The following is a 27,659-nucleotide window of genomic DNA, read 5'->3' as shown; positions in this document are numbered from 1 at the left end:
ATCCTTTGATTTAAGTGTCCTCTGCAAGGTTTACCAGGTCCGTGGCTGAGCCAACACTCCTTTGATTATGTGACTGTTCAGTAATGTGCCATGACTGGGGAGAAGGCACTGACGTGATGCTGAGTGGGTTTGGTGTAGGAGAATAAGATGGGGAGTCAATTCATGGAACTATGGTATTGATCTAGTTAGCATGCTTTAATTATTCCTACATATTTTTATTACTATTACTTTTTGTGATAGAAGTTCTGGCTGCTCCAAACAGCTTGGCTTTGGTTCATTCTGCTGTGGTTACTTTTCACCTTTGGATGACTTTCACTGGCCCCTTGCTCTTCTCTAGCTCTGGGAGTTATTTCTATTTTTGAACCTCCACTGTGGTTAGCTTTTTGTTCTCTCTAGGATTGCACTAGCAATCCTGCCTGTGTTATCTCAATTTCCTCTAAATTTATGACAAATTTCATCATCTTAGAAAGCCAGGGGAAATTTTCATATTATGCAGAGAGCGGAAGGAGCAGTCTGCTTCTCTACTGACCATAACACAGTTTGATTTGAGGGCAGGATAATAATGCCATCATTGATATAATTTATTTACATCAATGTAAATAAATTAATGGTGTGACTCTTTTCCAAGGAATAGCCAAGACACTGACAGAAAATGAGGTTAAAATCCTTCATGAGAAGTGATCAGATATTTTCACCAAGGCATTTTTGGGAGTAAATGCTGCTAGTTTTTAGCTGCTATTTGGTATGTTTGCAAGAATATGCCCTTTTCAATGACTATGATTTTACCTCATAATGGAATATCCTGGCCAAAATGAGAGAGAAGATCCCACAGCTCAAAGCACAGAATAAACAATATCTTAGTAGTGGTGGTCTTTCAAAGGAGAAGTGACCTAAATTCTTGCTGGATATTGACTTGAAAAGAAACCTCACCACCCAAATCAATATCCTGTAAGATGTTCAGGTGTGTCTACATAGGGAAGAGAAAAGATATCCACCTTTTCCCAATATAATGAAAGTTCAGAGGGACACTCAGTGCATCTTTAGTGCAGCGTCCCAGCTCCTTCCCGCTTACCACCACACTCCTTGCCAAAGACACTCAAACTTCCTTGACAAAAAATGTATCTTTCTATAACTGACAATTTGCAATGAAACATCTGCAATTTAGTGGTAGACCATTCTGTATATTCTTGCAAGCCCAACTATCTGTATGGTGAGAGACATTGAAGGAATTTGCCATTGGAAAATGATTTTGCAGTGCCTAGAAGCGTGGTATGAGAGCTTATGTGTAAGAATATTTTGAGTCAGTCTTATCACTTAAAACATATAAGGGAAAAATATTTTAATATACTATATATAAGAAAGGAAAATATTTATGAAACATATTTTTCTATCATTAAATCTATATGTACTGCTCTTTTCTATCTTGAAGCTGAACATGCATCATTTGCCTTTAACAAACTTATTCTCTTGTTGCTTCTTCTTGGGCTGTGTGACATCCCACACTGAAACAATGTTCAGATAATTTTCTCTCTTCCTAAATTTCTTGAAAAATGTTTCTATTTTGTACCCTAATTGGCAAATTCCTTGCTTAATACCTTAGTGTTCATTGCCCATTTAAAAGAATTAAAAGGTTTATTTTGAAACTGACTTTACAGAGAGTCTTCTGTGAAGTCTGAACACACCAGAAAACTGATTTGAGGACCAGTTGCCAAGAATCCTCAAAACCTGCTTTGTTATTATTAGGGAAGCCACAAATAGACTATTTTATTTTTGCCTTTCACTGTTCAACTGTTCAAACTACACAGAAACAGGGTGGCATTTGTACATAAAAGAAAGAAAAAAAATTATCACAGAAAACATCTTTGCTAGCTGCTGTCAAAATTCATCCTCTTCCTATGACTATAATGACCAAACATTTCTGTCCTACAGCCTCCCTCTTCCAGACCTGCAAGAAGTTTTGTGTTTCAAAATCTGGATCTTCATTTTTTTACCCAAAATGTATTTTTTGAGGTACTGCATTTTGTTTTCAGCAGGTTCATTCTTTAGCATCAAAGAGATCAATGCTGGATGAAAGACAGCAGGCTACCTCTCCATGGATAACAAAATAATTCAGGGATTATACAGTGCCTTGTCATCACAGCACAGCACAGGTCATTTCTACCACTTATCACCACTAAAGGCAGGCACCCCAGCAGCAGAATCACCAGTGTTCTCATTTGTTTTGGTAGTAGGTATCACCTTTGACTGTGCAGCTGAATTTCAAACTATCATTAAAAAATCATTACAACCCCAAATGGGAAATTGTGAACCTATGCTTCATCCAGAGTAGTTTTCTGAGCTCTCACAAAGATGAGAGCAACAATATCAGTAATGTAAATAAATTGCTGTGCCATGCTGTCGACATTTTTATTTTGGGTTTCTTCAACCCAGTGCTTCTTTTAAGACTCTCTGAAGCACAAAGTGAACTCCTTTTTACACATTGAGAGACAGGGGAGACTGTGTAAAGCTGCACCAAAGATACTTCTTTATGCAGATCCTTATTGGTGCCATGCTATTAATTTTCCATAAGGCACTTCATTTTGAAATGCCTTGATGCCCTGAACCTTAATGCTTCCTTTGAGAACTCTAGTGCCTGTAAAATCCATGAGCCAGTCTTTCCCTGTTTTAAACTGTTAGTCCACTTTTTAGTGAAGCTGCACAGTGAGTGAATTATACAGCATATTTTTGTTTGCATAAATGCTTTATATCACTCTTCAATTGCTTTTAACCAAAAATAATTAACTTAAAACAGACTAAGCCTGATTTAATGGATAGTCAGTAAGATATGTTATTGACATCACAAACTTCTGTGGGACATGTATTATGTATTTTACAGGAAAGAAATAGTTTTCTTCTTTGAGTGTGAAACTTTTCACTTCCTGACCAGACACAGTTCTTAGCCTCTTTTGCAGCCAACTTCTTCTAAATGGCCCAATGTCAACCAGAATGAAAAAAATAATGGTCTTTCTTTACAGAAAACCTCAGATTTATTTGTGAGTATCAAGCAGACAAAGTTATTAAATGCACTGACATGTTTCTTACTCAAAGCACACACAGAGCAGCATCACCCAAAGAAACTGTTTCATCACATTTGCTTAGCAAAGTCCAACTCCTTTTTTTTATGAAAGTATGTTGATAGGATTGCAGTAAGAAACCTAAAATTTATATCACATTTCAAGCCAGGAAAAGGCCTTACCCATATTATCTTAAGGAATTGATGAAGACTGTCTGTCTGTCAGTGTACTTGCTTGAAGAAGGAATGTTCTGCAGAGCCTTTTTAGAAATTAAAGATTTTAGTTTTCCCAGAAAAATAAAATATACAATTACACACCATGAATAAAAATTTCTTTGGGGAAGATTTATCTGCATGGAAACTACAGCTTCTTATAGCTGTGAACCCAGCCTCATGAATTTAATGTTCAAATTCAAAATCAAAGGTCATGTAAGGATTCTGGCTGGGGAGTGCCTACTCATTTAACTCTTTGAGCTCCCTGAGAGAAAAGCATTACCAGGACATAAAATAGGCCAGACTCTGGTGCTTACCAGCATTATCTGCAACATCTTGTAGATATTCTCAGTTCAGTCAGAGAGAAAAGAGAGAATTTTTCCAGGCCTAGCCTGGGAAAGTTAGGAGAAGGAATGAAAACAATTATTATATCTCTTTCTGTTCATATTGTTTATAGATATGTTCTACCACAGTGTGCTATTCATAGGGAACCAATGGTGTGAAAGGTTTTCACTTTGAGACCAATCATATTTCACCTTAGTGATCCTGGTTATAAAAAAGAAACACTACTTCCTAATAAAGATAATTCTTTTGTCTTCTGAATTGAGTATTTTCATTTCCGTCTCTGCTTCAACAGCATCAACATCTGATCAGATAAATGTGATGGAATGAGGCCATGCCTCCATAGGACTGATTCCTATAGATGACAAACAAACTTACAGCTCTTGCTGACATGTAAGTTCACTCCTCCCATGGCTAACATAATCCTGCAGTGTGGCACAGCACTTATGAAGGGCAAGTTTTCTAGTCCTTCCTCGAGGAGGGACTCCTCATTATGCACTGTTCTTCAAAGAGACTGTAAGGAATGTATCTCCCATTCCTCTCTGGTCCCTCTGCATAATGGTCCTCTGGTGTGTGTTCCCACTGACCCCACAGAATGAGAACATTCAGCAGAATGGGGTGATGAGAGTAGGAAAGGACTTCATGAGGTTCTTCTGGAGGGATCCTGGAATATTTGTTTACATGGCTCCTGAAAATGACACTGCACTTTCTAGATTTGGAAAAACTGTCACTAACCTTCTTGGAAATTTCTGTCTTTTTATTAATTCTCTGTGTAGGATTAGATGAAATTCTTGTGTGTTTTCAGCTGTAACTATTTCCTCTTATTTTTGACTTCTAAGACTTCTATTATGTGTGATTGCAAACATGATGTGGTCTAGGCTGCTAGAGACTGGTATACTGTGCAAGGAAACTGCACTGCTCACCAAGCTCTGCAAGGCTCAGCTCTGCTCCTGCCTGGCACTGGTCAACCTCTGTGGTGTGCTCTGGACTCTGTCTTCTGCCTCGGGGGAGCTCAGCTGTCCTGCTTGAAGAATACAATTAATATTTCTATCCTATTTTGTAAGGGGGGGAAGAGAAAAAGATGAGAATAGATAAGTGTTTATTTCCATCTTATTCAGTAAAAAAATATAAAGGAGGAAGGGTTTTGCTGTGGGTAAAATGTGTCTACAATGCAGCAGGTTTACTGAGGGTCCTGAAATGAGATCAGATGCTTCTAATGCAGTTGAAAAAAAGACATAAGCCCTTTCCTGTTATGGTACTTGTGTCACTCATGGCACTGCAGCAATAGCAAGAAGCACAGGAACTGTATGGAGCCTCCAGTCCCAGCCTCTGCCAGATAAAATGTGTTCATTTATCTGAGGGCAGGATTTTGACTGCCTGTCATGTGCATGTCATCTATGATAAAGATTCTGAATACTTAAGACTAAGTGTTTTAGGGACAGTGAATGACCAGAGCTCCTAATCTGATGAAAAATTCACAAGCAAGAGACTGTTTTTAAATGTTTGTAATATTTTCACTTTACCTTTGTTTGTGCTGTATTTTGTGGTTGTTTCCAAGAGCTGAGAATTATACTTTTCTAGAGAAGACCTAAAAAGGAGACTTTATCTTTCCTGTTTGTCACTATTCCAACTGCACTGGAAACCAAGAATATTCTGCATTTTAAAAAAAAAAATAAAGATAATTTGCATTAAAATAATCAATGTGTATAATTTCAATATATACATAAATAATTTTGAAAACTTGCTCCTGTTTTGTGGGTATTTACTGTAGCATCAATCAGCATTTGCAAATGAGGTGTCATGACAGGAGCTGTGCAATTCAATGGAGCATTAAAAAAAAAAAGATTAATTGCCCATTTTACTTCTTAAACTCCTTTTTCTTCTCTGCCCCCTTGCTCAGCTGAGTGCTTGCTATTTTTCACTGAAGCTCTAGGAAAAAACAATCTACTTAATTTAAATAGAGAGCTCGGGTATTTTTACTGATATCTATAATCCCTGAAAGCAATATTGCCTAACTTCTGGAGTCAGCTGAAAAGATGCATGATATTACTATAAAACACATATTTGTTAGGAGCTTCCCATCAGCTTTTACCTCAGGTAATCATGGGAATAAAATATTATGTTACAACTGTTCTCTTGAATATATACACTCAAAATCATAGGCTCAAGGAACTCACATAAATAATTTTTAATGTCACTTCAATGGACAAATCCAAGCAGAGCTACAGAATTAGCCACCTTAGAGAGAACGCTTCAGATTTGATTTACAATTCATCTCAAATCCCAGAAAAGCCATCTAGATCTGGTTTTACCAGTGCTTGTCTTTCTCCAATGCTCTAATATTCTTGACATAAATGTTAGATAAAGATTTTAGCAAAAGTTCAGATTTATCAGATATGCATTTATTTCAGGGACATTATTGTTTTTAAATGTCTACTTTGCATAGAGTTTTAGTAAGTTGCTAAGGTAAATCTTTTTTGGTTCATTTCTGTTTTATTTTCAACAATAATATTAAGTGGATTAAACTGATCCTTTCTGTAACTCTAGAGACGTCACTGGAGTGACATTAGGGACATATTAAACCTATTTGTCTCATCGAGCATCAGGGAAATATGCTTGGAAATATGCTTGGACTTCAATGTCTTTTGATGCCATCTCAATATAAAGTATAAATTCCTGCAAAGATTTTCCAGTGTGGCAGGGTTCAGAATTTTATTTCAGTAGATAATATGGAACCAAAAACCTTAAAACAAGGCAAAAAAGGCAGAAATATTCTATATAAAAAAAAGAATGAATTGATAATTGTTTTAAAACAGTCTTGCGAGTTACTGTAATTTCCAGGAATTTTTCTTCCTTTGTTCCCATCCCAAATTATTATATTTAAATTTTTAAAGAAGCTTTAAAAAGACAATAAGTACAAAATTAAACACATGAGGCTTCTTTTGAATATCAGGAAACATTTTTGCATTGTTTGGGTAACAAAGCACTGACACAAGTTGCCCAGGGTTGTTGTCTCCACCCTTGAGGATATTCAAAAGCTGTCTGGACAGGATCTGGAGTAACTGCCTCTAGGAGACTCTTCTTGAGCAGGGTAGTTAAGATTAGATGATCCCCAGAGATACAAGCCCATCTCAATCATCCTGTGATTCTGTGATTGGAGCTGACAGTGATCCTAAAGGAAGGACCTTTGCACAAATCTCTATTGCTTTAATGCTTCCTTTCCAAGAAAAGGAAAGTGAAAAGGGCCCTGCTACACAGCTGTGATTTAACATTAGATTACAAGGTCAAGACTAATTGGAAAGAAATAATCAATTATTCCTTGAATTTGCATTTTTTCTTTTTCGGAGAACTGTTAGAATCATAGCTCCCTTAACATTCAGTAGTAAATGATTGTTCTGCCTTTGATTTTGTACAGCAAATTTATACTGAGCCACATTATTTAGACACTTTCATTAACCATTGAGACTTCTATTTTTTCAAAACTGGCCATAAAAAGCATATTCCTTGAAATTGGCTTTGTAACCTGACAGCACTGGAAATAAACCCTACAGTCCATTACTTTAAAATACTGTTTCAAAACCAGGTTATGCATCTCTGCATTTTGTGTTCAATAGTTTTTGTCATAAGACACAGCAAAAGATTTTTTAATTGTCTCATTATCTCACACATTTCTCTTATGGATGTGGCATATGAGCTGCATATATTTAAGTAAACAAGGTCCATTTTCCAAAAAAAGTGACAATTTTTTTTTTCAAAATGCAAATTTATCCTGAAACTCTTTACTCATGATCAATTTTTTCTCTACATTTTTCCCAACTCTTCTCTGCTTGCTGAGGCTACAAGGTCTTGTGTTCTGATCTGCCTTTGATGAACTGGAGTCCTGAAGTCTCTGGTGATGAGAAAAGGAAAGCTATATTTCAAAACTTTATCATTCAAGATATTTCAACAGCAAATGCAATTGTATACAAATAGAATTAGTAGAATAGGAAATTTTCATAACATACAAAAATCTTCTGAAAAATTAGCATGTCTGTAATTGCTCTAGCAGAACTATTTTAACTGCATAGGAACTTGCTGAACACATATTTCTCATGTGGAGAAAAAGTCAGTTGTTGAACCACACTGTAACCACTGCCTGCACCTCTTTCTTGTAAAAATTTAGGAAATGGAGTCCTCGATTTTTTCTTGGTTAACTGCAAACACAGCCAGACGAGGGACAGCTGAGTCCTCCCCTTCTTACTCATATTTTCTATCTGTCCAAGAACCCAGGAAAACTTCACAGATAATATTACAGGGTAACCAATTTGGCACTTCAAGTCTGGTCTCATTAGAACTCTCATGATCACAAATAAAAAAAAAATAGGGTGGTGTTGACACGCTAAGTCTGAGCACATTTGCAGTCCCAAATGCACAAATAGCATGAGTTCCACTATAAGCCTGGGCACATTCATTAAGATTTCAGAATCACAAATACTGCAATTTATTGATTAGTGTGACAGGATTAGTTTCCGAAATTGCCACTGATAAATCCACTGATATCAGAAATCATAAGCAATTATATTACTGCAGAATAAAGCTTATCCAAAAGGCATTCTTGTAGGGGAGGAGATGGGTACATCCTTTTGACCTCCAGTACACAGAGGTACTTCTTTTCCCCTTGAATTACATTTATATTGTTTTCTTTGAGACTGAAGAGAAAATTTCATCATTAGGTGGAGTTTGACTGACTTTAGTAATTATTTGTAAAGCATGTGCAGGTTTTTATTTCACTAACATATCCGGGGCATAAAAAATCATATATATTTTCGAGTTGATGAAACATGGCTCAGCTTTCGATTGCTGTTTAGATCATTCCTTTGGCTTAATTCCCATTACCTGCATTGATTTAAACAGAACATGACCACAACTCCTCAAAGACACTCCATCCTTTGTTTCCTGCCTCTCCCAGGGCAGTACACCAAGTTCCCTTAAAGTCCCTGCCCCTAAGGTTTACAGACTGTTTCTGGTGAACTATTGCCACTATGGCACTTCTCCTTGCTGAGTTTTGTCTTTCAGTATTTTTCCACAATCTCTCTCACTGAAATGTTCCTATTATTATTTGTTTTTTCTCCAGGAACCTAAAAGTTATTTCAGTCAGATGAGAGAGGAAAACATAGTAAGAATACATGGTAGCATTTCCATTATAGCTCTTGCTTTTCTATTAAGAAAAACCAATAAAAGCTCGATTTGTATCCTGGTTTTTGCTTTATTCCTGTCACTTTTTACCATTCTATAGTCACCGTTTGTTCCACTTCAGTGGAGTCTGAATTAAGAAAATGCTTGAGACTCAAACATTGAAATTTTGGCAGTTGTCCTTCAGAGCAAGAAGACTGGTCTTGTGCAGGGCCAGGAGCTGAATTCGATGGTCCTTGTGTGTCCCTTCCAACTCAGCATATCCTGTCATTCCATGATTCTGTGATTGAGGACAAAGACAGCTGTAGTTTCCTGAAGTGCAAAATAAAACATGCATATCATACAGCTGGAATACAGGTTACTATATAATGCTATGATATGTTAGAAAACAGTTATTTAAATGGAGACTTGATTAAGTATTTGGTTTCAGTTTGATAGAGTGAGCAGCAGCAGGTACACTTTCTCTGGGTTTCCAGACAAGAGAGGCTCAGGGGAGAAAAGCTGATGCACTTGTGTGGTGTAGTCTTATGTTTACAAGGTATAAACATAAGGTCTGTGAACATATGTTTACAAGGTAAACACATCCAGGTGTTGTCCCATCTTTGTAAAAGGAATCTGATTGTCAGCTTCCTGAATCTGTGCTTTGGCTCCTCTCAAATTTTGAAATTTATATTAACCTTTCAGATCAGGAGTTGTCTGTGCTTAGTTAAATATTCAGTGTAATCAGACAAGGTCTAAGGTCTTTCCTAGGTATTTAAAGCCTTTTATAGATTTTCTTTACCAAATAATTTTTGCTTTTAGGTATATTAAATTTTGGGCACATTAATTTCTTAGATTTACTGTGGTTTTTTCTTGCTTTACCTGTTGCCAAATCACAGCTGATCGGTTAAAAAAAATGCAAATATGCTGTAAAATGTTAAGTTATTTATCAAATGTTTGATAATATTTATCAGCAGGCAGCTGAAAAGCAGCTTTTATCACATCTGCCTGTGATTTTGCCAAAATACAGTGAGAATTAACATTTTACTAGCTGCTGGAAAAAAAAAAAAAAAAAAACAAAAAACAAAGCAAAACCCAACAATGCCAGAAAAATAATCCACAAAAGCACTGTATAAATAGTGCTGGTGGCATTCATTTAAACATCAGTGTAATGTAATATAATGCAGTGCAAACTTCAGATACTGCTCTCACCCTCTTTGGTGACTGTGAAAATATTTGCTAATTGCCTATACTCACACGATCCTCCTTCCTTCTGCTGAGACTCTCCATCAGTAGCTGCATAATCATCAGTCTTTGAAGTCAGTAGCAGTCTGCTAACAGAGCAATCAGCTGAAGCACCATGAGCCAAAGGTGGTAGATGTCTTCCTTTTTTGTGTGACATATAATCAGCATTTACATGGACTTGCAAAAGATTAATAATATACACATAGATTTACTACATGCTTTTATTTTTTCTGTTTGAACAAGGTGAATGAATGCCAGCTATTATTTTTTGAAAAGAGCTACAGAAGCTGGAGTGTCAGATCCCAGGATCCTAACCTACAACACGTCATGTGGAATCAAGAATCCACATCTGAACAGCTGAAATTACATTCATCTGACTGAATGTAGTCATTTTATATGGGAACCATCTAGCTGGACTTCCATTTTTGTCAATGGGAAGAAATAGATTGTTTCTTTAAAGTGCTTTATTTAAAGTACATACATAATGGTGCATAGCTATTCATAGATAGTATTATGATATTAATGAAAGTGGACATAGTCATTGTATTAGTTGGACCTCAAACCAAAGTGATCATTCCTGGACATCTGGATATAGGCATAATATTGAGTATTTCTGGGTAATAGCAAAAAAAGTGGCTAAAAAATAATTTCTCAGAATTTTTACTGTTACATTTCAAAAATCATAGAAACACTTCAACATTTTGGGAAGCCTTGAATATGATCTTATTTCTTATTCAAATCCATAAACTTCAAAATAATCTCCACAAAAAGTCTTGTAGCCACAACAGTTATATGAAAAGAGTCCTTTCAAGGTTGTTGCTTTGATCTGCTGAATGAGCTTGTCAAAGCACCTTTACAGATACTTCCACAGTATGTGCTTCTCTTTTTAATATGTTTAGTGAAGAAAAGGGGGATAAATAATAGCATTCAATAAAATAACACTTGTTTGTGCTAAACATTATCCATTTGAAGTGCATGACAAGAACAAAACATAACCAAAATGACATAATTATGCCGTTTTATTAATTTATTTATGTCCAGTCTTGTTTATTAATTAAAAATTCTTTAAAAGAGAAAGCAATGTAAAATCATGTTTCCACCTCCATCTGCCTTTTATTTTTTATCTTGTGTGAAGTTTCAGATTTTTTTCAAAGACTGGAGGCAGATGACAGCGAGCTGAAGAATCACCTTTGTTGCAGAGTAGAGAAAAAATGGAGAAAGGAAAAAAATAGTATGCATATTGCTATTATGTAATATTCAGTGCAAACAGAACTCTAGAGTGCTGCTCAAAGACAACACCTCTTTACTGAAATGATTTACTATATTCACACTCTGAGCCATGGATGCATAGTTTAAGTAACAAATCTTCCTTGTAAATGTATTCTACTGCATCCACTACAGCTTAGACAATGCAAACTGAATTTGCTTCTGTGGACACAAATGTTTATTAAAGTGCAGCATATTGCACAACAGGCTAGAGACACATTAGGCTGTATTTTATTGAACACAGAACATTTTCTGATGTGAATTTTATCTTAAATTTGCAATTAAAAATCTGATCAGTGGACATATAGTATTAATAATCATGGAAAGTTATTTTATCATATGTGGAGAGATATGGTACTACTGTGTGAACTGCGGTGCAGTTTTAAGGTATTTCCTTTTTTTGATAAAAATATAAAGGTATTCCCTTTCTTCCCCCCTTCCCCCCATTAAAAGTTCTAAATACAAGGTCTTTGTTGTTTTTCATCAAAGTTTGGGAATTGTTCTTCATACGATGTAGCTAAAGAACAAATGTTGTACTTTATATGAAAGTTACCTCTGCATAATTTCAGGACATAAAATTTCCTCATATTATTCAAGCCTAGCAAACAGGTTGATTTAACAGAGGAGTTAAATCAAGCTTTATTCCATACATTTGTACAAGTATGATTTGTGTTCAGTCAATTGAGAGAGTGTGGAAAGGTATTTAAGGCCACCATGACTTATAGCAATCAGTCTACACAAAACAAAACTGAAATCTCTTGCCTAATCAAAGCTACATGTGCAATCACAGAGTAAAGACACCCAAACATGGAAACAACAACCTCTCTATTAAATTAGGCAGAGAGCTGCTCTGTCTCCAGTGTGTTTTTGGTAAGTGTAGTAACCCTACACTGACCTTGTCGCATACCTTCTGAGACACTTGGTGTGGCTTATGCTCTTCCATTTGAGTGTGTGACTTTTTTTTATCTGTGCATCAACAATTATCTGGAGATCTGAGAAATGTCCAGCTTTTGAACAAAAATTACTGGGGGAAGCAGGAGGAGTAAGAAGGCTAGGAAAATTCTGGCAAGGACCAATGCAGCAGCTTTCCTTTTGCCTGCCTGGTGGGTGCACAGCAATGCAACATGTGTCCAAAATGCAGCTGCACTCCTGCCCACCAAAGCTTTGCAAAGGGCATGGGGGAAGACAAAACTGTCCCTGTCCAGTCAGGCTCTTAAAGATAAAAATGGTTTAAGTTGTTTTCTAAGGAAATGTATCTTCAATAAGCAAACTTTAATACATATCTAGCTTTCTCAAAGAAGTTGCCTCCATAGGGAGAAACCTGTTTCTCAGATTAATTTCCCATTTTATTAATTCAGAAGGAAGAGGAAGGGAGAAGGAAGAGAAAAGGTGTGACTGCATTAGGATACAGCACAGACCAAAAGGAATGAATGTATTGAGTAAAACAAGTGAGGCTGAGGATCCACTACCAACACTATTTTGTGGGCAGAGCTGGTTACTTCAAAATCTCATCTGGTTTCATAACAAGAACCTTTTCTAATCAATGTAGTTTTTCTTTAGAAATTGATGATTTTATTTTTTTTTTATGACTATCATAATATTGTGTCTTGATTATTTCACAAAGATTTGTTAAAAATCTTCCTGTTTTTACATAATGTTACTGATTGAAAACATCCTGTCCCATATATTTGAATGGATTTTCCTCATGTACAACTGGTAGTAACTTATTTTTTATTTATATGTCTACACTTTCAAGGATCCTTTTAGTTGAGCACTTATTTGCAGAGTAATCCTAGAGGAATTCCCTCCCACTTCCACTTAGCAACAGGTGTGTATAAATATATCTGGCATTACAACAAGAAAAATTTATCTTTTGAAACTCCATCTGCTTATGTGGGAACAAACTAGAGCATGCAAACATCTCTGTGAAGATGTATTTCTTTCAAAATGCAGTATAGAATTTTTCTTAACAGTCTGAAGTATTGCTTTGATCTATTTTGTCATATTTATATTGTTTTAGCTGACAAATTTATTGCCCAGTGTTTGGAAAATTGAAAAGGTACCTATTTTACCAGTGTGCATCTATGGTTACTTTTACATCAAATAGTTCAGGAAAGGAGTGCACTTTAAAAAAAAAACAACACATTACTTTTATTATATATTTTTTTCTTATCACAGACCAATATCAGAGCACACATAATGGATTCTTATAGTGTAAAACTAAACCCAAATACTTGTTCCAAAAACTTTGTTAAGGCAAGCAATCATATGGAGAAGATTGTTTCTACATTTGTGTTTCCAACCTAATTTAAGAGATGTTCAACTTAAGAATGGCAAAGATTTTCTGAGAGACAGGGATTTGGTGTTTGTAGCAAAGGGAGGGGACAAAGGAATGTTCAATAGAAACATAAGAGAGAGTCTTAATCTCCGAGGACATTGAATATAAGCTTTTCATGATTATATATATTTCATGAGTATATGTATTTCTTTAAGAATTTTTTTTTAAGCAAGGAATTGGGAGACAAGTTCAGATTGCCTGAAATTCAATGTAATTTACAGAACTTTCTACTTTGCCTGAAAGCCTAATGAGTACTCAGCCTAGAGATAACCTTTACTGATCACGAGCATTTGCCAGCACCAGATCCATGTCCTGGCTGAGGAGTTAAAGGCCATCCAAATACTCCAGCTCCAGCTCTTGCTTCCTACCAGGACAGCCAGATTCCAGTGCCCTGTTGAAGTTGTTTCACTTTGCACAAAACATCTAAATATCTTCTGGATAAGGAGGGAAATGGAAAGTTGATTCATGGAGGCAGCAGTACAGTGGAGAGACCACTGTGCTTCACAGACTGAATTTATCTTTTATACCTAAATTGCCCTCATGTCCTAAAATAGAAATTAGAAGATTTAGGTTTTATGCAATTTTGGCAGAATATTTGTGTTTATGGAGGGAGGTATTTACATGAGATAAAAATGTTGTGCAGTAACTGGCATTCCAAGCTTCAATCCTGAGAGTTTTTTTTAACTTACAGACCTTACAATGATGATGGGCAGTTTGAAATAATATGATAAAATGCATTTTTTCTAATCAAATTCTTGCCAAATCTTTTTAAAAATTATGATTGTGCTAAAAAAAAAAAACTGTCAGGAAAAAAGATGATATAATTTAATTGAACGTTCACAAAGTCCTAGAAATATCTCTGGTGAGTTTATTCAATAAATTTAAGAAGTGGAGAAGAAAATCAAAGTACAGCCATAAAAACAAGGAAGAGACAAATTATAAAGCAAAGATAGATTATCTTCTTTAAACTGGTAAGTCCTGACCGGAGGATGACAATCTTCATGACATCTACAAGTTTTTGAGTTACTTGTGGTAAAGACTGTGAAGAACTTGAAAAGCAGTAGAAGTATAGACAGTATAATTAAAAAAATTCACATAGTGCTTTGGCTTCCTTTTTCAAAATTGCATTTTTTTAAAGAGAACTTTGCATTATGCCCATCAAAATTCCATTTGTTCACAGATGTATCTTCCAGTACCTCTTTGTTGACATCAACATAACTATTCTAGGAGTTCATGTGGCATGCTGGAGAACACCTCTTATTTAAGAATCACTAGGAAGGACAGGCATGGCAGCAGATTCAAAATAATCTGCAACTAACATAAAGGATGCATTTATCATCAATGAACTCTAGTTTTAGTTGCTGTCCCTACATTAACTGGCAAAAATGGAACGCTTTATTGGGCTTCCAAATAAATGCACACAAAGTTGTCTTAGAGGTAGGAAGGATTATGTGTTAAGAGCTACCATATGGTTGGCATAACAGTGTTTATGTGCTGAATTTAGAACATGTATAGGCAGTTAATCATTTGGATATGAAAATATTCAAATTTATTATAAGAATAGAAATTGACTCACACAATTTTTAAAGTTTTCTTTAATTTTTAAAGTTTTAAACAATGGCTGTTGTCCCAAGAACTCAAAGACATTTTTCTGAGGTGCATGACTCTGATTTCCTATTTCTGAATCAGAATGACTCATTTCATTACTATTTGAAGCTGAAAGTCCCCTGTCAGTAATGTCTGAGGAGCATACTGTCAATAACTTTCCTCATGTGTATGGACTGCCCGAAATAAACTACTGGCTCCTGAGAGTCTACGCTTGTGACAACCTGTCAAGAAATCACAGAATACTCACAGAACTGCATCAGGGTTCTGCACATGGTTCACAATTTAACCAGCAAACCAAGGGCCTGGGTTGGATGCTGGCTCAGGAGTCCAGCTCACCATGAGGTCACTCTGAATGTCTGAAAGTCACACAGGAAGGTGAGGAAGTGCAGAGACTCCCAGGGGAGGCCCACTGGACTGCCATACCAGGCAAGGGGTTGCTTTCATCCATACAGCAACTTCAGTTAAGAAGGAATATAGCAACTGGATCTAAGCCATTTCTCTTTCACTGTGAGAAGGGTCTGAGGATCTTTGTTGTGGATCCATTGTGTCACATGTCTGAAATATTTATGATAATTCCCCTGACCAGCGATGTAGACTACAGACTTTAGCTAAGAAAGGAGGAACTATGTTAGTATAATTTGGTGTATGTGTATTTGTATATATTTCTTGCAAGCTCAGGAACATGGGCAGAATTTTGAGACATCTTCTGTGAACTCTAACCTGCTGTGAGCACTTTCTGGTACAGCACAATAGAATATAATTTTGTGATTGACAGGAGGGAATTCTGACTCCTTGACCCTTATTGAAAAGATTGAAAAAGACTGAATGAGCTTTAGTGGACAAATGTCAGTGCCATGTATTGTTTAATCTCCCTTCAGAGATGAGGAGTAGTGTGATCTTCAATTTTTTGAAGTGTGCATTTTGGAGAGTGACATGCAGACTACCTGACAGCATGAGCTTGAAAGGATTCATTGATCCTTTTTTACTTTTGTTTTAACTAGATGTAACTTTAATATCTCAATGTTCTCTGAATATTTTGCAGATTTCAAGCATTAACAGAAGGAGTTCAAAAGGGCCCTGAAATGAGACACTGAATCAATCACACCAGTCTTGGTTGCCAATCCTAAGTGTCCAAAGCCAGTCAAGGTTTAGATTTACCTTAGAGATCTCTAGTTCAAATTTCAGGAACATTTATATCTGTATATACTCATGGGAGAATGGTTCCTCAGGATACCGTCCATGGAGAATACTGCAGCAAATGCAGCATAAATAATTTTATCCTAAATAATTTTTTCAGAATAGTTCATATAGGAACTGTGAGATAAAATGTGCATACTAGCTTTAAACTGAATTCTGCAGTGCTATCTCTGTGATTAAAATATCTTTTTCATTTGACAGTTATGAATGTCAGGGCATCTAAATTCAAACATATTTAATGCAATGCAATTGATAAAGAATTATGATTAATAGTCTATGTCTTGGTGGGGCAGTACTCCCAAACTGACTGTGAGAGGTTAACGTGCTGTGTCTCTGATGGTAAAGGAACTACATGGCACTTCTCTTACCTAAACAATGAAATTTTCATCTCTGCTGTGAAGAGGTCAAAGAAAATGGCAAGAAATCAAATGTGCAGTTGATAATAATCAGAATTAGTAGAGGAGTAGGAAAAAAAAATTATAGGTTACTTGCCATTGTTAATTGTAGGTTTTGAACCTTTTGTTATAATTCCAGACATCAATGTAAGAAGAACCACTAATTAACCTCAATCAGTACCAAACCATGAACATGTGTATTACACACTGTTTTTTTTGATAATAGGCCAGGCTGTGCTAAGAAAGGAACATGTTCCAGTAGAATGTCACTGAAAAGAAAGAAGGGGTAGATACATGAAGCATGGCATTCTTATATAAGATGACCTGAACTGTTACCTTCTTTTGCAAAAGCATGACTACTCTTTTCATATTTGGGTTGTAGTCCAATTACTGTATTGATCAATGCACATTTTCTGGCTCGATAGGTAATCATCATTATGTTTAAAATTGTTTATTTCAGCCTTGTAAAACTGTCACTCCTCTAGCCAAAGAATTTTATTTTTTTTCATCTCTCAGACAAGAAACAGTGTGAGAACTCTGTGCTTGTGCTGAAAGCAGCTGCTCCCAAGCTGATGGGTGAAAGGCCTTTGGCAGCCACAGTCAGATGCTAGGAAATTGCATCCAGCTCTTCTCATGTTTTGCCATTGCCAGTAGGTAGTGATGATCTTTACAAGGCAGCAGATTTTACTGCAGTGGTAGGAAAACAAGGTAGGTATGCAAGAAGTAGCCCCTGACTGTTGTGAAAGTAGGGGACAAGGCTTCCCATTGTGTGGATTCTCATTTGTTGAACTGCAGAGAATCACGTATTTCGTTTGACTGCGTGGTCTTACTTTACATTTCTGAGCATTCAAAAACTACTAAAGCATGTGCAGACCTAGACTTATGAAAGCGTTACACATGCTCATGAAAACTTAAGAATTAGATTACATTATTATTTAATTGCTTTGTACCTATTTATTAAATCTTAAGACTTCATATTATTGTTTTTTTTAAATTTATTAATATTATGTTAAGATTAAATATTATTAGGTAAAGCTTTAGCTATTATGAACAAAAAGTGTTTTATATTAGAATTAATTTACAGTAAAACTCAGTTATTTAACTTCATTTTAGTTTAAATATGTTCAAAAATTCTTATCTTTCTTGTGGTGTGTATAGGACAGAACTGAAAATAGTATAATTTATCTGCTTCTAATAACAAAGCTTAAAAAGACATTTTCGTTTCTTACTCATGTTTTAATGCCTCATTGTACACAGTTTATCACAGGAGCTTTAAGAATTCTGAGAACTCTGGGTGTGACCTTTTTATTTTGTGTCTATTTAAATGCAGATAAACTCTCCAGGATGTTTTACGGATTCCTGTACATACCTCCAAAAGACACACCAGTCCTCCCAGTATTCACTGTGCATGAATGAGAGAGACTCAGACACATACAATTAAAATAGCTAAATAAATATGACTAAAAAAAAAAAAAAAGTCATAGAGATAGATCACCAGCTGAAGTATCAGGGTGAGTGGGTGCAACTCTAACAAAACCAAGCATAATTTTGGGACTATTTTCATTTTAGGGCTAATTCTGAGCTCATTTACTTTATATATGTGCTTACTTGATTTAATTTTATAGGCCTAAAAATTATGTGCTTAGAAAATACCATTCAGAGGTGTATCAAGGCAAGCATCAGCAATAATATAAGGAAAAAAAAAATAATTCCTGTCTAGATAGCCAGCAACATGCACCCCTTTTGTCTTCTGTATCTGCAAATTAATCCATGAACCATTTGAAGTTATCTGTTCCTGCTGCAAATGACCTGGCTCATTTGAGCTACTGACTTAGTGCCACTGAAAGCTCTGGCTGTGGGCAGTGGTTTGTTGCAAAAGTGTGTACAATTTCATAGCAGGCACCTCCTCAGGAAATAAAGGATGATGAATGAGATCCCTTTTGTAGGATCTGGTAAATGGGCTGGCTGCCAGACTCTCTCTTGTTTTGTTCAGGACTAGACCAATGGAATTTGAGGGAAACTGAGGGAGACTCCTGTACCCACCACATACCAGTGCTGGTGTTGCATAGTGCTTTGCTCTGTAGAAAGCTTACATTTTTAAGTTTGCTGTCTTTCACTTCTTAGACTACAGTCTGCCTTTAATTTTGTATTCAACCTGACACATGCACACAACCCCAGACTGCTGTGGCAGTACCTTTTGCTTTTTTATCCCAAAGTGCTGTTAGCCTCACAGCCTCATGCTGGAGGATTCAAAAAATATTATCCCATCCGTAAAGTTGGGATGCACAGGAAACGATTGTCACTGAAATGTGAATTTTCCTTTTCCAGCCATTGCTTCAGAATTTTTAGTTGATAACCTTATGTTAGGGAACACATAAATCTTAATAGATAACTCTAGTATAAAATAGTGATATAGGTGGCCAGTAAGCATTTGCTGATAATGCACATGCAGAAAGCTAAACAGCCAATCGATGAGTGCAATATCTGTGCCTGATAAAAGCATGGTCTCATACTGCAATGCAACAGTCCTGATGAAATCATATTGTTACTGTGTAAAAAATATTCAGAGGAATATCTGCATTGGAGAGTATGAAAAGATGAGGATGAGCTGGGGCAACCCACACCAGTTATTTTATTGGCCAGCAACTTGGAGTTTCCCTTTCCCTTTCCCTTTCCCTTTCCCTTTCCCTTTCCCTTTCCCTTTCCCTTTCCCTTTCCCTTTCCGTTGGCTTGTTACACAACAATGCTTTTTGCTGAATGCACTCATGACCCAGGAATAACTTCTTGTCCTTGTTTACTAAGTGTTTTTGAAGACACTCATTTTATCTTAGTTGGCTCTAAAGACTGTGAATACAATAAACTAAAAAATACCCCATAAAAAAAGGAAATAAATAAATATGTATTCCAGTACTAAGAAGAAACACTGCTGTGACAAAATAGAGCAATTTAGGCATGCACCAATATAAAATATCAGGATTCTCTATTAGTTCTTTTTAACAGATAGTCAATATCAAGTGAGATGGCACAGCTGCATTTTCTTATAGATTCTTCCATAGATTGAACAATTGTTATTTAACAGGACATGTATAATTTGTAAATATCACTGAATATTATAGAACTTACATTATATAAATTTATTTATTTATTATATCCCTGTGCGCTAATTACAAGACCGTTTATGATTTCTTTTGCTGTCATTGTTGACCTAAAATTGACCCTACTGGGTTTACTTTTTGTCCTCTACCCTACTCTGAAAGAAAAATTACTCCTTGATGCCAGGCAGCTGCAATTGTACTGAAAAAAAAAAAAATCTATGGTCCCTCTTAACATACTATCTCCCCAAAAGAGGTTAAAATGCATGAAAAATTAATCCAGTTAGGAATGGAAGTTAATTTCATGACTGTAGTGCTACCGAGGAAAAAAAATAAGGAGAGAAATTTTTATGATCTGCCATAAATCCCCCTTTCCTCATTCCCTGTGTGCTGCACAGGCTGGGAGGAGGTGGAATGTAGAGGAGTTGAGAGTGCAGGAGTAAAAGTAAGCTGGGTAAGGAGGGATGGGGAAGGGCACTTTTTTAAGTTTTGTGTCTGTTTCTTACCACTCAAATCTGTTTTAGCTTACAAAAAATAAATAATTTTTCCTCCAACTGTGTTGCATCCCAGGTTTGGGTTCAGATTAGGGGTTCTGATCTATGTTATCTAGCTGAGTTCTGTGTACCCCCGTGCACCCCCCGTGTTTCCCCCTCCCCATGGTGGTTCGCTCCAGTCTGCCTGCTATTGGAGATTCCCCCCCATCACTCCTGTAACCACTCCCTGTCCTGTCCAGAGAATTTGGTGTCTGTCACCCCGATCCTGTGACCCCGTTCTCCCCAGAGCCCGGGGTCCGCCCCTGTCCCATCCCTGTTGGGCGCCGTGGTCCACATCATCGCCACGGCGCCTGTCCCCATTGGGCGGGGGGGCTCCTGCTCCCCTCGCCCCGCCCCTGATAAAACCCCACGCCGCCCCAGTCCCACCGCCATTTCCCCCACGCGGGCACTGGGAGCGCGGGTCGCAGGCTCTCCGTCGCAGCTCACCATGGCCTTTAAAGCCTTTCAGCCTCTCTCGTGGGTGAATTGGACATTCCTTTGCCTCTTTACCAATGTCCCTCGTGCGTGGTGGTGGAAAGCATGGCCGGCCCACCTCCCTGGAGCACGCGGTGCCCGGGAACAAGCGGTGAACCTGTTCTCCAGAGGAAAGCGGTGCCTCTCCAGGTGCCGGAGCTGCCCGGAGCTGGGAGAAACAACGGAGATCAGCACAACTGGGTATTTTTTTCCCAAGATGGCAACAGGTAAGTGACCTCTCTGTCTTTATGTTGACCAACAAGCCTTCTCATCACATTTTCTCCCCCTGTCCTGTTGAGGAAGGTAAGAGGTAGACAGGAGAGGTAGTGATATAAATTTGTCTTGTACAAACAAAGTCTGAAATTGAAAATATACTTGTGCAAAAATTCATTCTAGCAAAACTTTTCAGGATCATCCTCTAAATGAATAATCTTTGAGTTTAAGAGACAAATTAAAGTTCAAAGTACTAACTCCTTATATTTGTCTCAGCATCTTAATATTGATATTATCAAAGTTTGCTTTCATACTTATAGGCTTCTGCTATTAAGTCAGATATCAGACTTTACATTATGTTTTTTCTGTCACTTTAATTTCTGATTAACTTTAGCAAAGAATTAGATCCATCTTTCCAGGAGAGTCACTTTATCCTTATTACTGCTATCTATATTGCAAATGAATTAATTAGCATTCTCATCACAAAACCCAAGTTCATTATCTGATAAGAATAAAATTTCTTCAGATACGTCCTGAGGTATTTGATTTGTCTTATTTATATTCTCAATAGGCAGCTTTTTTTCACTTGGTAGAGATGGGTATAAGCAAATCATGATTCTGCTCATTACTTTCCCCTGATTGAGTTTTTATTTTCATCTTTTGTTACATGGAATCTTTATTTGTTTTCTTCTTCCTTTGTTTAATTGGTTTGCAACTCCTGAGATACAATATACTTTCCATTCTTGAGTATGAAAAACAGGTTCTAATTTTTTTAACATTGTTTATATTCAGAAATATATTAAATTGAGAAGCTTATCTGGGTAATAATTAAAGAAAATTTAACTCATTTAAATATGGTTTTGTGAGATGTGTTTAGTACTGAAGCCATAATGGCCATACTACTAAATATACAGCAACTTTTACTGTATATAAAATATACTACAGCTTAATTGGAGGGGAACAGTTTTTGCATTTAGTCTTTGCTTTTTCTCTAATAAAAGATGCGCTTTTTCCTCTGTTAATCTAAAAATTTTTATCCCATATCTATTCAGTTTAGTACTACTCCATTCAGGTACATCCTGCAGGTTTTGCCAGACCTTCACTAATATCCAAATATATGGCTCCAAAAGAAAAACAGATTATATTTAGAGTATGGAGACTTTAGGTCATTAAAATTCCTCAATAAACATCTCTATTTTCTGAATCATTCCACAGTATTTTCTTAGTAGCCTATACAGTCTTTTCCTCAGAGTTAATAAAAAAAAATTTGATTATTCTAATCAGAGATAGAAGTACTCTAAAGGAACCCTTTGCCACCACACAACCAGGCCAATAAAATATGAAAAAGTATCAAGTTGTTAAAAAAGTGAGCTCATCACAATTATTCTCCACCTTATTTCTCCATTTTAGTTACAGAGACCCATTCTTTATTCAGTTATCCCTGTGAAAGTGTTCAGTGCAACTGTGAGACCCCTGAGAGTACACAAAAGAACCTCAAGGGTCCTGGCACAGGAAGCAGACATGCTACAGGAGGCCTGGGGTGATTTTCAAAGGCAGCTGGTAGCCAGGTAGACCTCCAAAAATATCCAGAGGTGCCATACTGCTTATTTTAAAGGAAGTGAGTTGAACCCAGGGTGTGATACAGCTTTGTCTTCCAAGATCTGGAAGCAAAAACTGGAAACTCCAGGGACTCTCCTAGAGATAGTCCAGATACAAATATGTGCATTTTATGGGACTAGACTAGAAGTGAGACAAATGAAAATCTGATGTCTGTAGTGTGGACATCAGATCCTTGGCACCAGTTCTCCAGTTCTGCAGTTCCATCCTTTCCATTTTGCATGGCTTTCTTTCCATTTGGTGTAGCCATGGCACCTCAGCTATTGTTCTAGTATTTGGAGATCCTGTGAAGAAAAATCCTCGATTTTGATCCTCGTTCAACTGTATAAGATGTAAAAACATGTTAGTTATTGGTTGACAGTATCATTCTATCCTTTGTTCACTAACAGTGTCCTGGTTTTGAATTGCTATCATTATTTGAAATAATTGTTCAGGGTATATAAAAACACAACAAAGGATTGCATTCAGAAGGTGTCAGAAGGATGGAGCCAGATTTTCTCAGTGGTGCTCAGCAATAGAACAAGAGGCAATGGGCAGAAAGTGGAAGTTCCATTTGAACATGAGGAAGAACTTCTTTCCTGTCAGATCAGTGTGGAGTTTCCCTCAGTGGAGGTGTTCAAGAGCCATCTGGACACAATCCTTTGCCATGTGTTCTGGGATGGCCCTGCTTGAGCAGGGAGGTTGGACCAGATGACCTGTGGTCCCTTCCAACCTGACCAGTTCTGTGATTCTGTGAATAACAAATTCTTAAAGGCCTTTCTGGAAGTTTCCTGATAAATTATCTTATACTGACAAGATATAGCCAGTTTGATTTAATGTCAAGCACACAGCTTGCAGCAGTATAGCTAAATCCTTTTAAAATTGATTGCTAAATGAAAATCAAAGTTTTGACAGTTTTTGTACTGCATACTTTTGTTTATTGTTTTCTTTGCCTGTTAAATTTTAGCCATAAGTAACCCTTTTCCTTTGAGGTGAATTCAATGCGTGAAGAACTTCATGATTTATTAGTTAACCTCTGCTTAGTGGGATTCACTGTGACCTGGAATGCAGCCACATAGAAAGAGTACTCCTAAATAATGTATTTACATTTGTAACAGTAAAAAGTGAAATGTTGCCAAAGTGAAACAGGTGCCCAACAGTTACCTTAGCAGTGAGGTAATTCTGAAACACAGGTTTTTAGGAAAAATGGGTTTATTGGGCAGAATTGATGAGTTTAAACCTAGAACAATAGCTAATGAAATGGTGAAAAAGCAAAAGGAAAAAGGAGATTGAGTCATTCAGTCAAAAGAATATTTAATTATATTATATTTAATTATTTAATATTTAATATAAGAATATTAGAAATGATCATTTACCTAAAGAGATTAATTTTTCAGTTCAGCAGCTTCTTCATTGCATTTACAAGTCAACATTCCTGTTTCATAGTCACACATGGGGTTCCAGGGAGGTTTGTTGCCCAGTAGTCATGCTGCTGACAGCTCTCACAGTGTGCTGGCCACCTGATTCCTCCTTCCCCCAGACAGAGGGATTCCTCCCACACCAACCTCTGCAACAAGGCTCACTGTCAGAACACAAAGTGTCCCTCAGACACTCTTGGATGTTCTGGGCCCAAGTCAGAAGCATTTGAGACCCTGGCATGCAGCCAGAAATCCTTGTGGCTTTGAAATCTGATCTGTGGAACGATTTACCAACCTTGCAGGAAGAACAAGAAATCACAAAAGTTTAAATATTATAGTAAAAGTAGTCACAAAGTAAAAAGAAGAATCTTTGAGTGCTGTACAGGGGGGTTTTAAGCCTTGTACACAGGGGTCTGAGTTTTGTATAGAGGGGTCAGAAGTTCTAAGATAGAGAGATTTGGGTATGCCCTGTCCTCCTTCTTTCTCCTTCCTATCCTCCATGTTCATGGTGAGGTTAGCACTCACAGATTAGTTTAGAATAGAAAGTCACCTTTCAATACAGGTAATAGGCATTAGAAAAAAATATAAACATTTAACACGCAATGTATAATATAAAAGATGGCACCAGCCCCCTAGGCAGTCAGAAGGTGTCAGAAACAGTGTCAGTGTGTGTGTGTGGTGTGTGCCTTTGTCTGACCTGCTGAATGGACCACAGCAGTTCAAGAAAAAAATCTTTTAGATAACATACAATAAATTACCTTGAAACCAGATGACTGAAGACTACTAAGTCTTTCTTTAAAGGCCCGGGTTAGAAGAGAGACTTTTCCACCTCTTGGGGTCACCCCAATCTGGGGGTGAGCCCCATCAGCTCACATATCAGAAACAAGGCAATAGGGCGCCAGAGAGGCTTCCAAGGCTTCAGCTTGTGCTGGGCTCTGCATATGACCAGAATGCATATCCAGGTCAACTGGGAAGTGCTTAGAAATCCCAGAGTACTAACATAACTAAGGGTTTGTATGTAGTATTATTGTAACCCCCAAAGAGTAGATTTTGCAGTGATTAGCTCTCTTTGTACAGATAAGGTAATTTTTTCAGTTCAAGTGCAACCCACTTTAGATAGGTCAGACCAACTCCCTTTACTCAAGAGAGGAGGCTTAACTTTCCAGATCAGCTGAGTATTGCTTTCAAACAGAAATTGATATCTAGATTGTGAGGATTTCCTGTCAAGCTGCTAGAAAATTTGACTAATTATAATTGCATCTGGACTAGAGCTGAATAGTCTTAGAGTATCTTTAAGGAAGACTTCATGATCTTGATCTTCAGCTTTATTCACCTTTTGATGATGAATGCAACATAGCTCTGACCACAATTTTCCTGTATTTCCTTTAAGAGCTTCTTGACATTCATCAAGTCATTTAACATTGTCATCTTAAGTGGTTCTCAGGTTGTGTTTGATATGAGTGTTTTATTTACATAATGGACAGAATGTGTAGAGCAGAAATAATTGCTCCAAGTGAAAAAGAGGAGGAAAATAAAAAGCAACCCCTAAGTTTGCATCTTCATTACTGAAAGGATGCATCATTTCTATAGGCATGCTACAATTTGAGTAGGTCAGTAACTGAAAATAGATCATAGGCAGGGAAAATATTTCTCTTTGCTTGTATTATAATAGCTTCAAAAAAGCTAAACAGCTGCTGTAAGCATAGTGCTTACCTATTTAAATCTCCATTAAGCATCCGTACTATGTTTCTTCTGCAATACCTAGGTGATGATGAATAAAAGTTCTCTAGGTAATTATGACTAAATTGCAGCATTCTCTATATCATAAGTTAAATTTGGAGATTGGTATATTAATGATGAGGTTTGTATAACAAAGAAATGGGTGCTCTTACAGCCTCATTCAGACATGCTTTTGTTCTGTAAAGATTTTCCTGTCCTACATTAAATGGACAAAAAGCAACATCTTTGCTGACAAGGAATTGAACTAAATCTGCTAGCTCTTTCCCTTGTCACACTATATTGTTGGTTTGAGCAATAATCTACTGACCTCAATTATGCCTGAGAGATGACCTTCTCATTACTGCCATGTCTACAGCTGTGAGATGGACAGAAATCTTAGCTGTAGCTCACTTAATACATATTCAGCAAATCACACATATTTCAGCACACATCCCATGTCTTTTAGTGACACTACCGTTAAAGTAGATAATAACACAGCACCTAAAGTGCTCTTGCTTTGAGAGCCTGGGAGACAGTTTTAATAGGCAGCAATTTATTGGACTTATTCTTCAATATATTCTCTTTTGCTTTTCTTTAAAAGTACCACTTTCTGTGATGCATAAGCATCTTTGTCTGCTCATCCTTCCTAATGAAGAATCACAACTGAATTTCAGATATGGCCTTCTTCTTTTTTCTATTTCTCTAAGCCTCTTCCTAATCCATTCTCTCATCTCAATTAAGAGTCAAAGCCTCATTCTATTTAAACCATAATAGTTTAGGAATTCAGCATGATTAATTATCAACAAGACTTGGTCATAGAAAATTAACTTGCTGGGTTTGTCATTTGCACAGATTCTTCCTTCTCTCTTGGCTATGCGACAGATGAGACACTAATAATGAAAATGTTCTATAAACAGTTCCTAAAATGCAAGTTATTATTGTTTAAAAAAATCAGACAGTTAAGCTATGAACATAATATGAAACAGAAAAATTTAAAATTTCAACATAGCATATCATTTCCTAGTGGTAAATGTATGTAAGCAGCTTACCTCTAGCTCCATCCTTTCAATATTTATTTTAAATAGTTCATCTTGGCAAGGCAGGGCTTAAACAATAAAAGCAAAGCAGAACAAATGAAATACAATAAGTAATATTACATAACCACAAGCACAAGAACACATTCAATGGAAGAATTAATTTAAAACTAGAAAACTTTTGGAAATTCCCAGTGAGAGATCAGGGAAAGAAGATCTCCATGGACTTTCACAAAAGTTTAAGGGCAGCATTTATGCAGCTCTTCTAACTCTGTCTTTCTGACATGAACTGCAACCTGCCTTGTTGACATCATTCATAAGAAAGTAAAAAGATGTTTCTTAAGACTTCTTATAACAAATTTTGACCAAGCAGTAGATTTAAAATTTCAGAAGAAATGCACAAGGTGGCAATGCAAATTCCTTATCAAAAGATTTTTGGAACATGCTAACCAATCATGCTAATCAATATGACTTAGAAGTGAGAGCACTGAGTATCTTTTATTGTCTTTGACGGAAAATCTGACTCAGGTCATTAATTTGAAAATGGAAAAAAAAAAAAAACCACCAAAAAACAACAACCTGAACAACTAAAACCAAATAGATATGTTTTGAAAATATTCCAACTTTCAGGTAAAAGTCAGACATATAACTTTAGCCAAACCCAGAAATGTTTTGAAGGAGCTTGTAGGTTTATTGTAATTGGTTTTTTTGGACGATTTGAAATCAGTGGTACTGACATGGTACGATGTAAAATATGTATTAGAACTAAAACA

At 36.6% G+C, this 27,659-nt stretch overlaps 1 protein-coding gene across 1 annotated transcript in view; it reads left to right on the top strand.

The window, feature by feature from the left end:
- Nucleotides 1–20,972: 20,972 nt before the first annotated feature.
- Nucleotides 20,973–27,659, top strand: part of LOC128783121 (uncharacterized) — an 82,258-nt gene continuing 75,571 nt past the window's right edge. Inside the window, exon 1 of the mRNA XM_053933712.1 lies at nucleotides 20,973–21,133. Within this exon, the coding sequence (XP_053789687.1) occupies nucleotides 20,973–21,133 (161 nt within the window). The remainder of the gene's footprint in view (nucleotides 21,134–27,659) is intronic.

Source organism: Vidua chalybeata, chromosome 2, assembly GCF_026979565.1.
Source record: "Vidua chalybeata isolate OUT-0048 chromosome 2, bVidCha1 merged haplotype, whole genome shotgun sequence".
NCBI lineage: Eukaryota > Metazoa > Chordata > Aves > Passeriformes > Viduidae > Vidua > Vidua chalybeata.
Note: the sequence above shows the minus strand (reverse complement) of the source record. Positions and strands in the feature narration are given on the sequence as shown.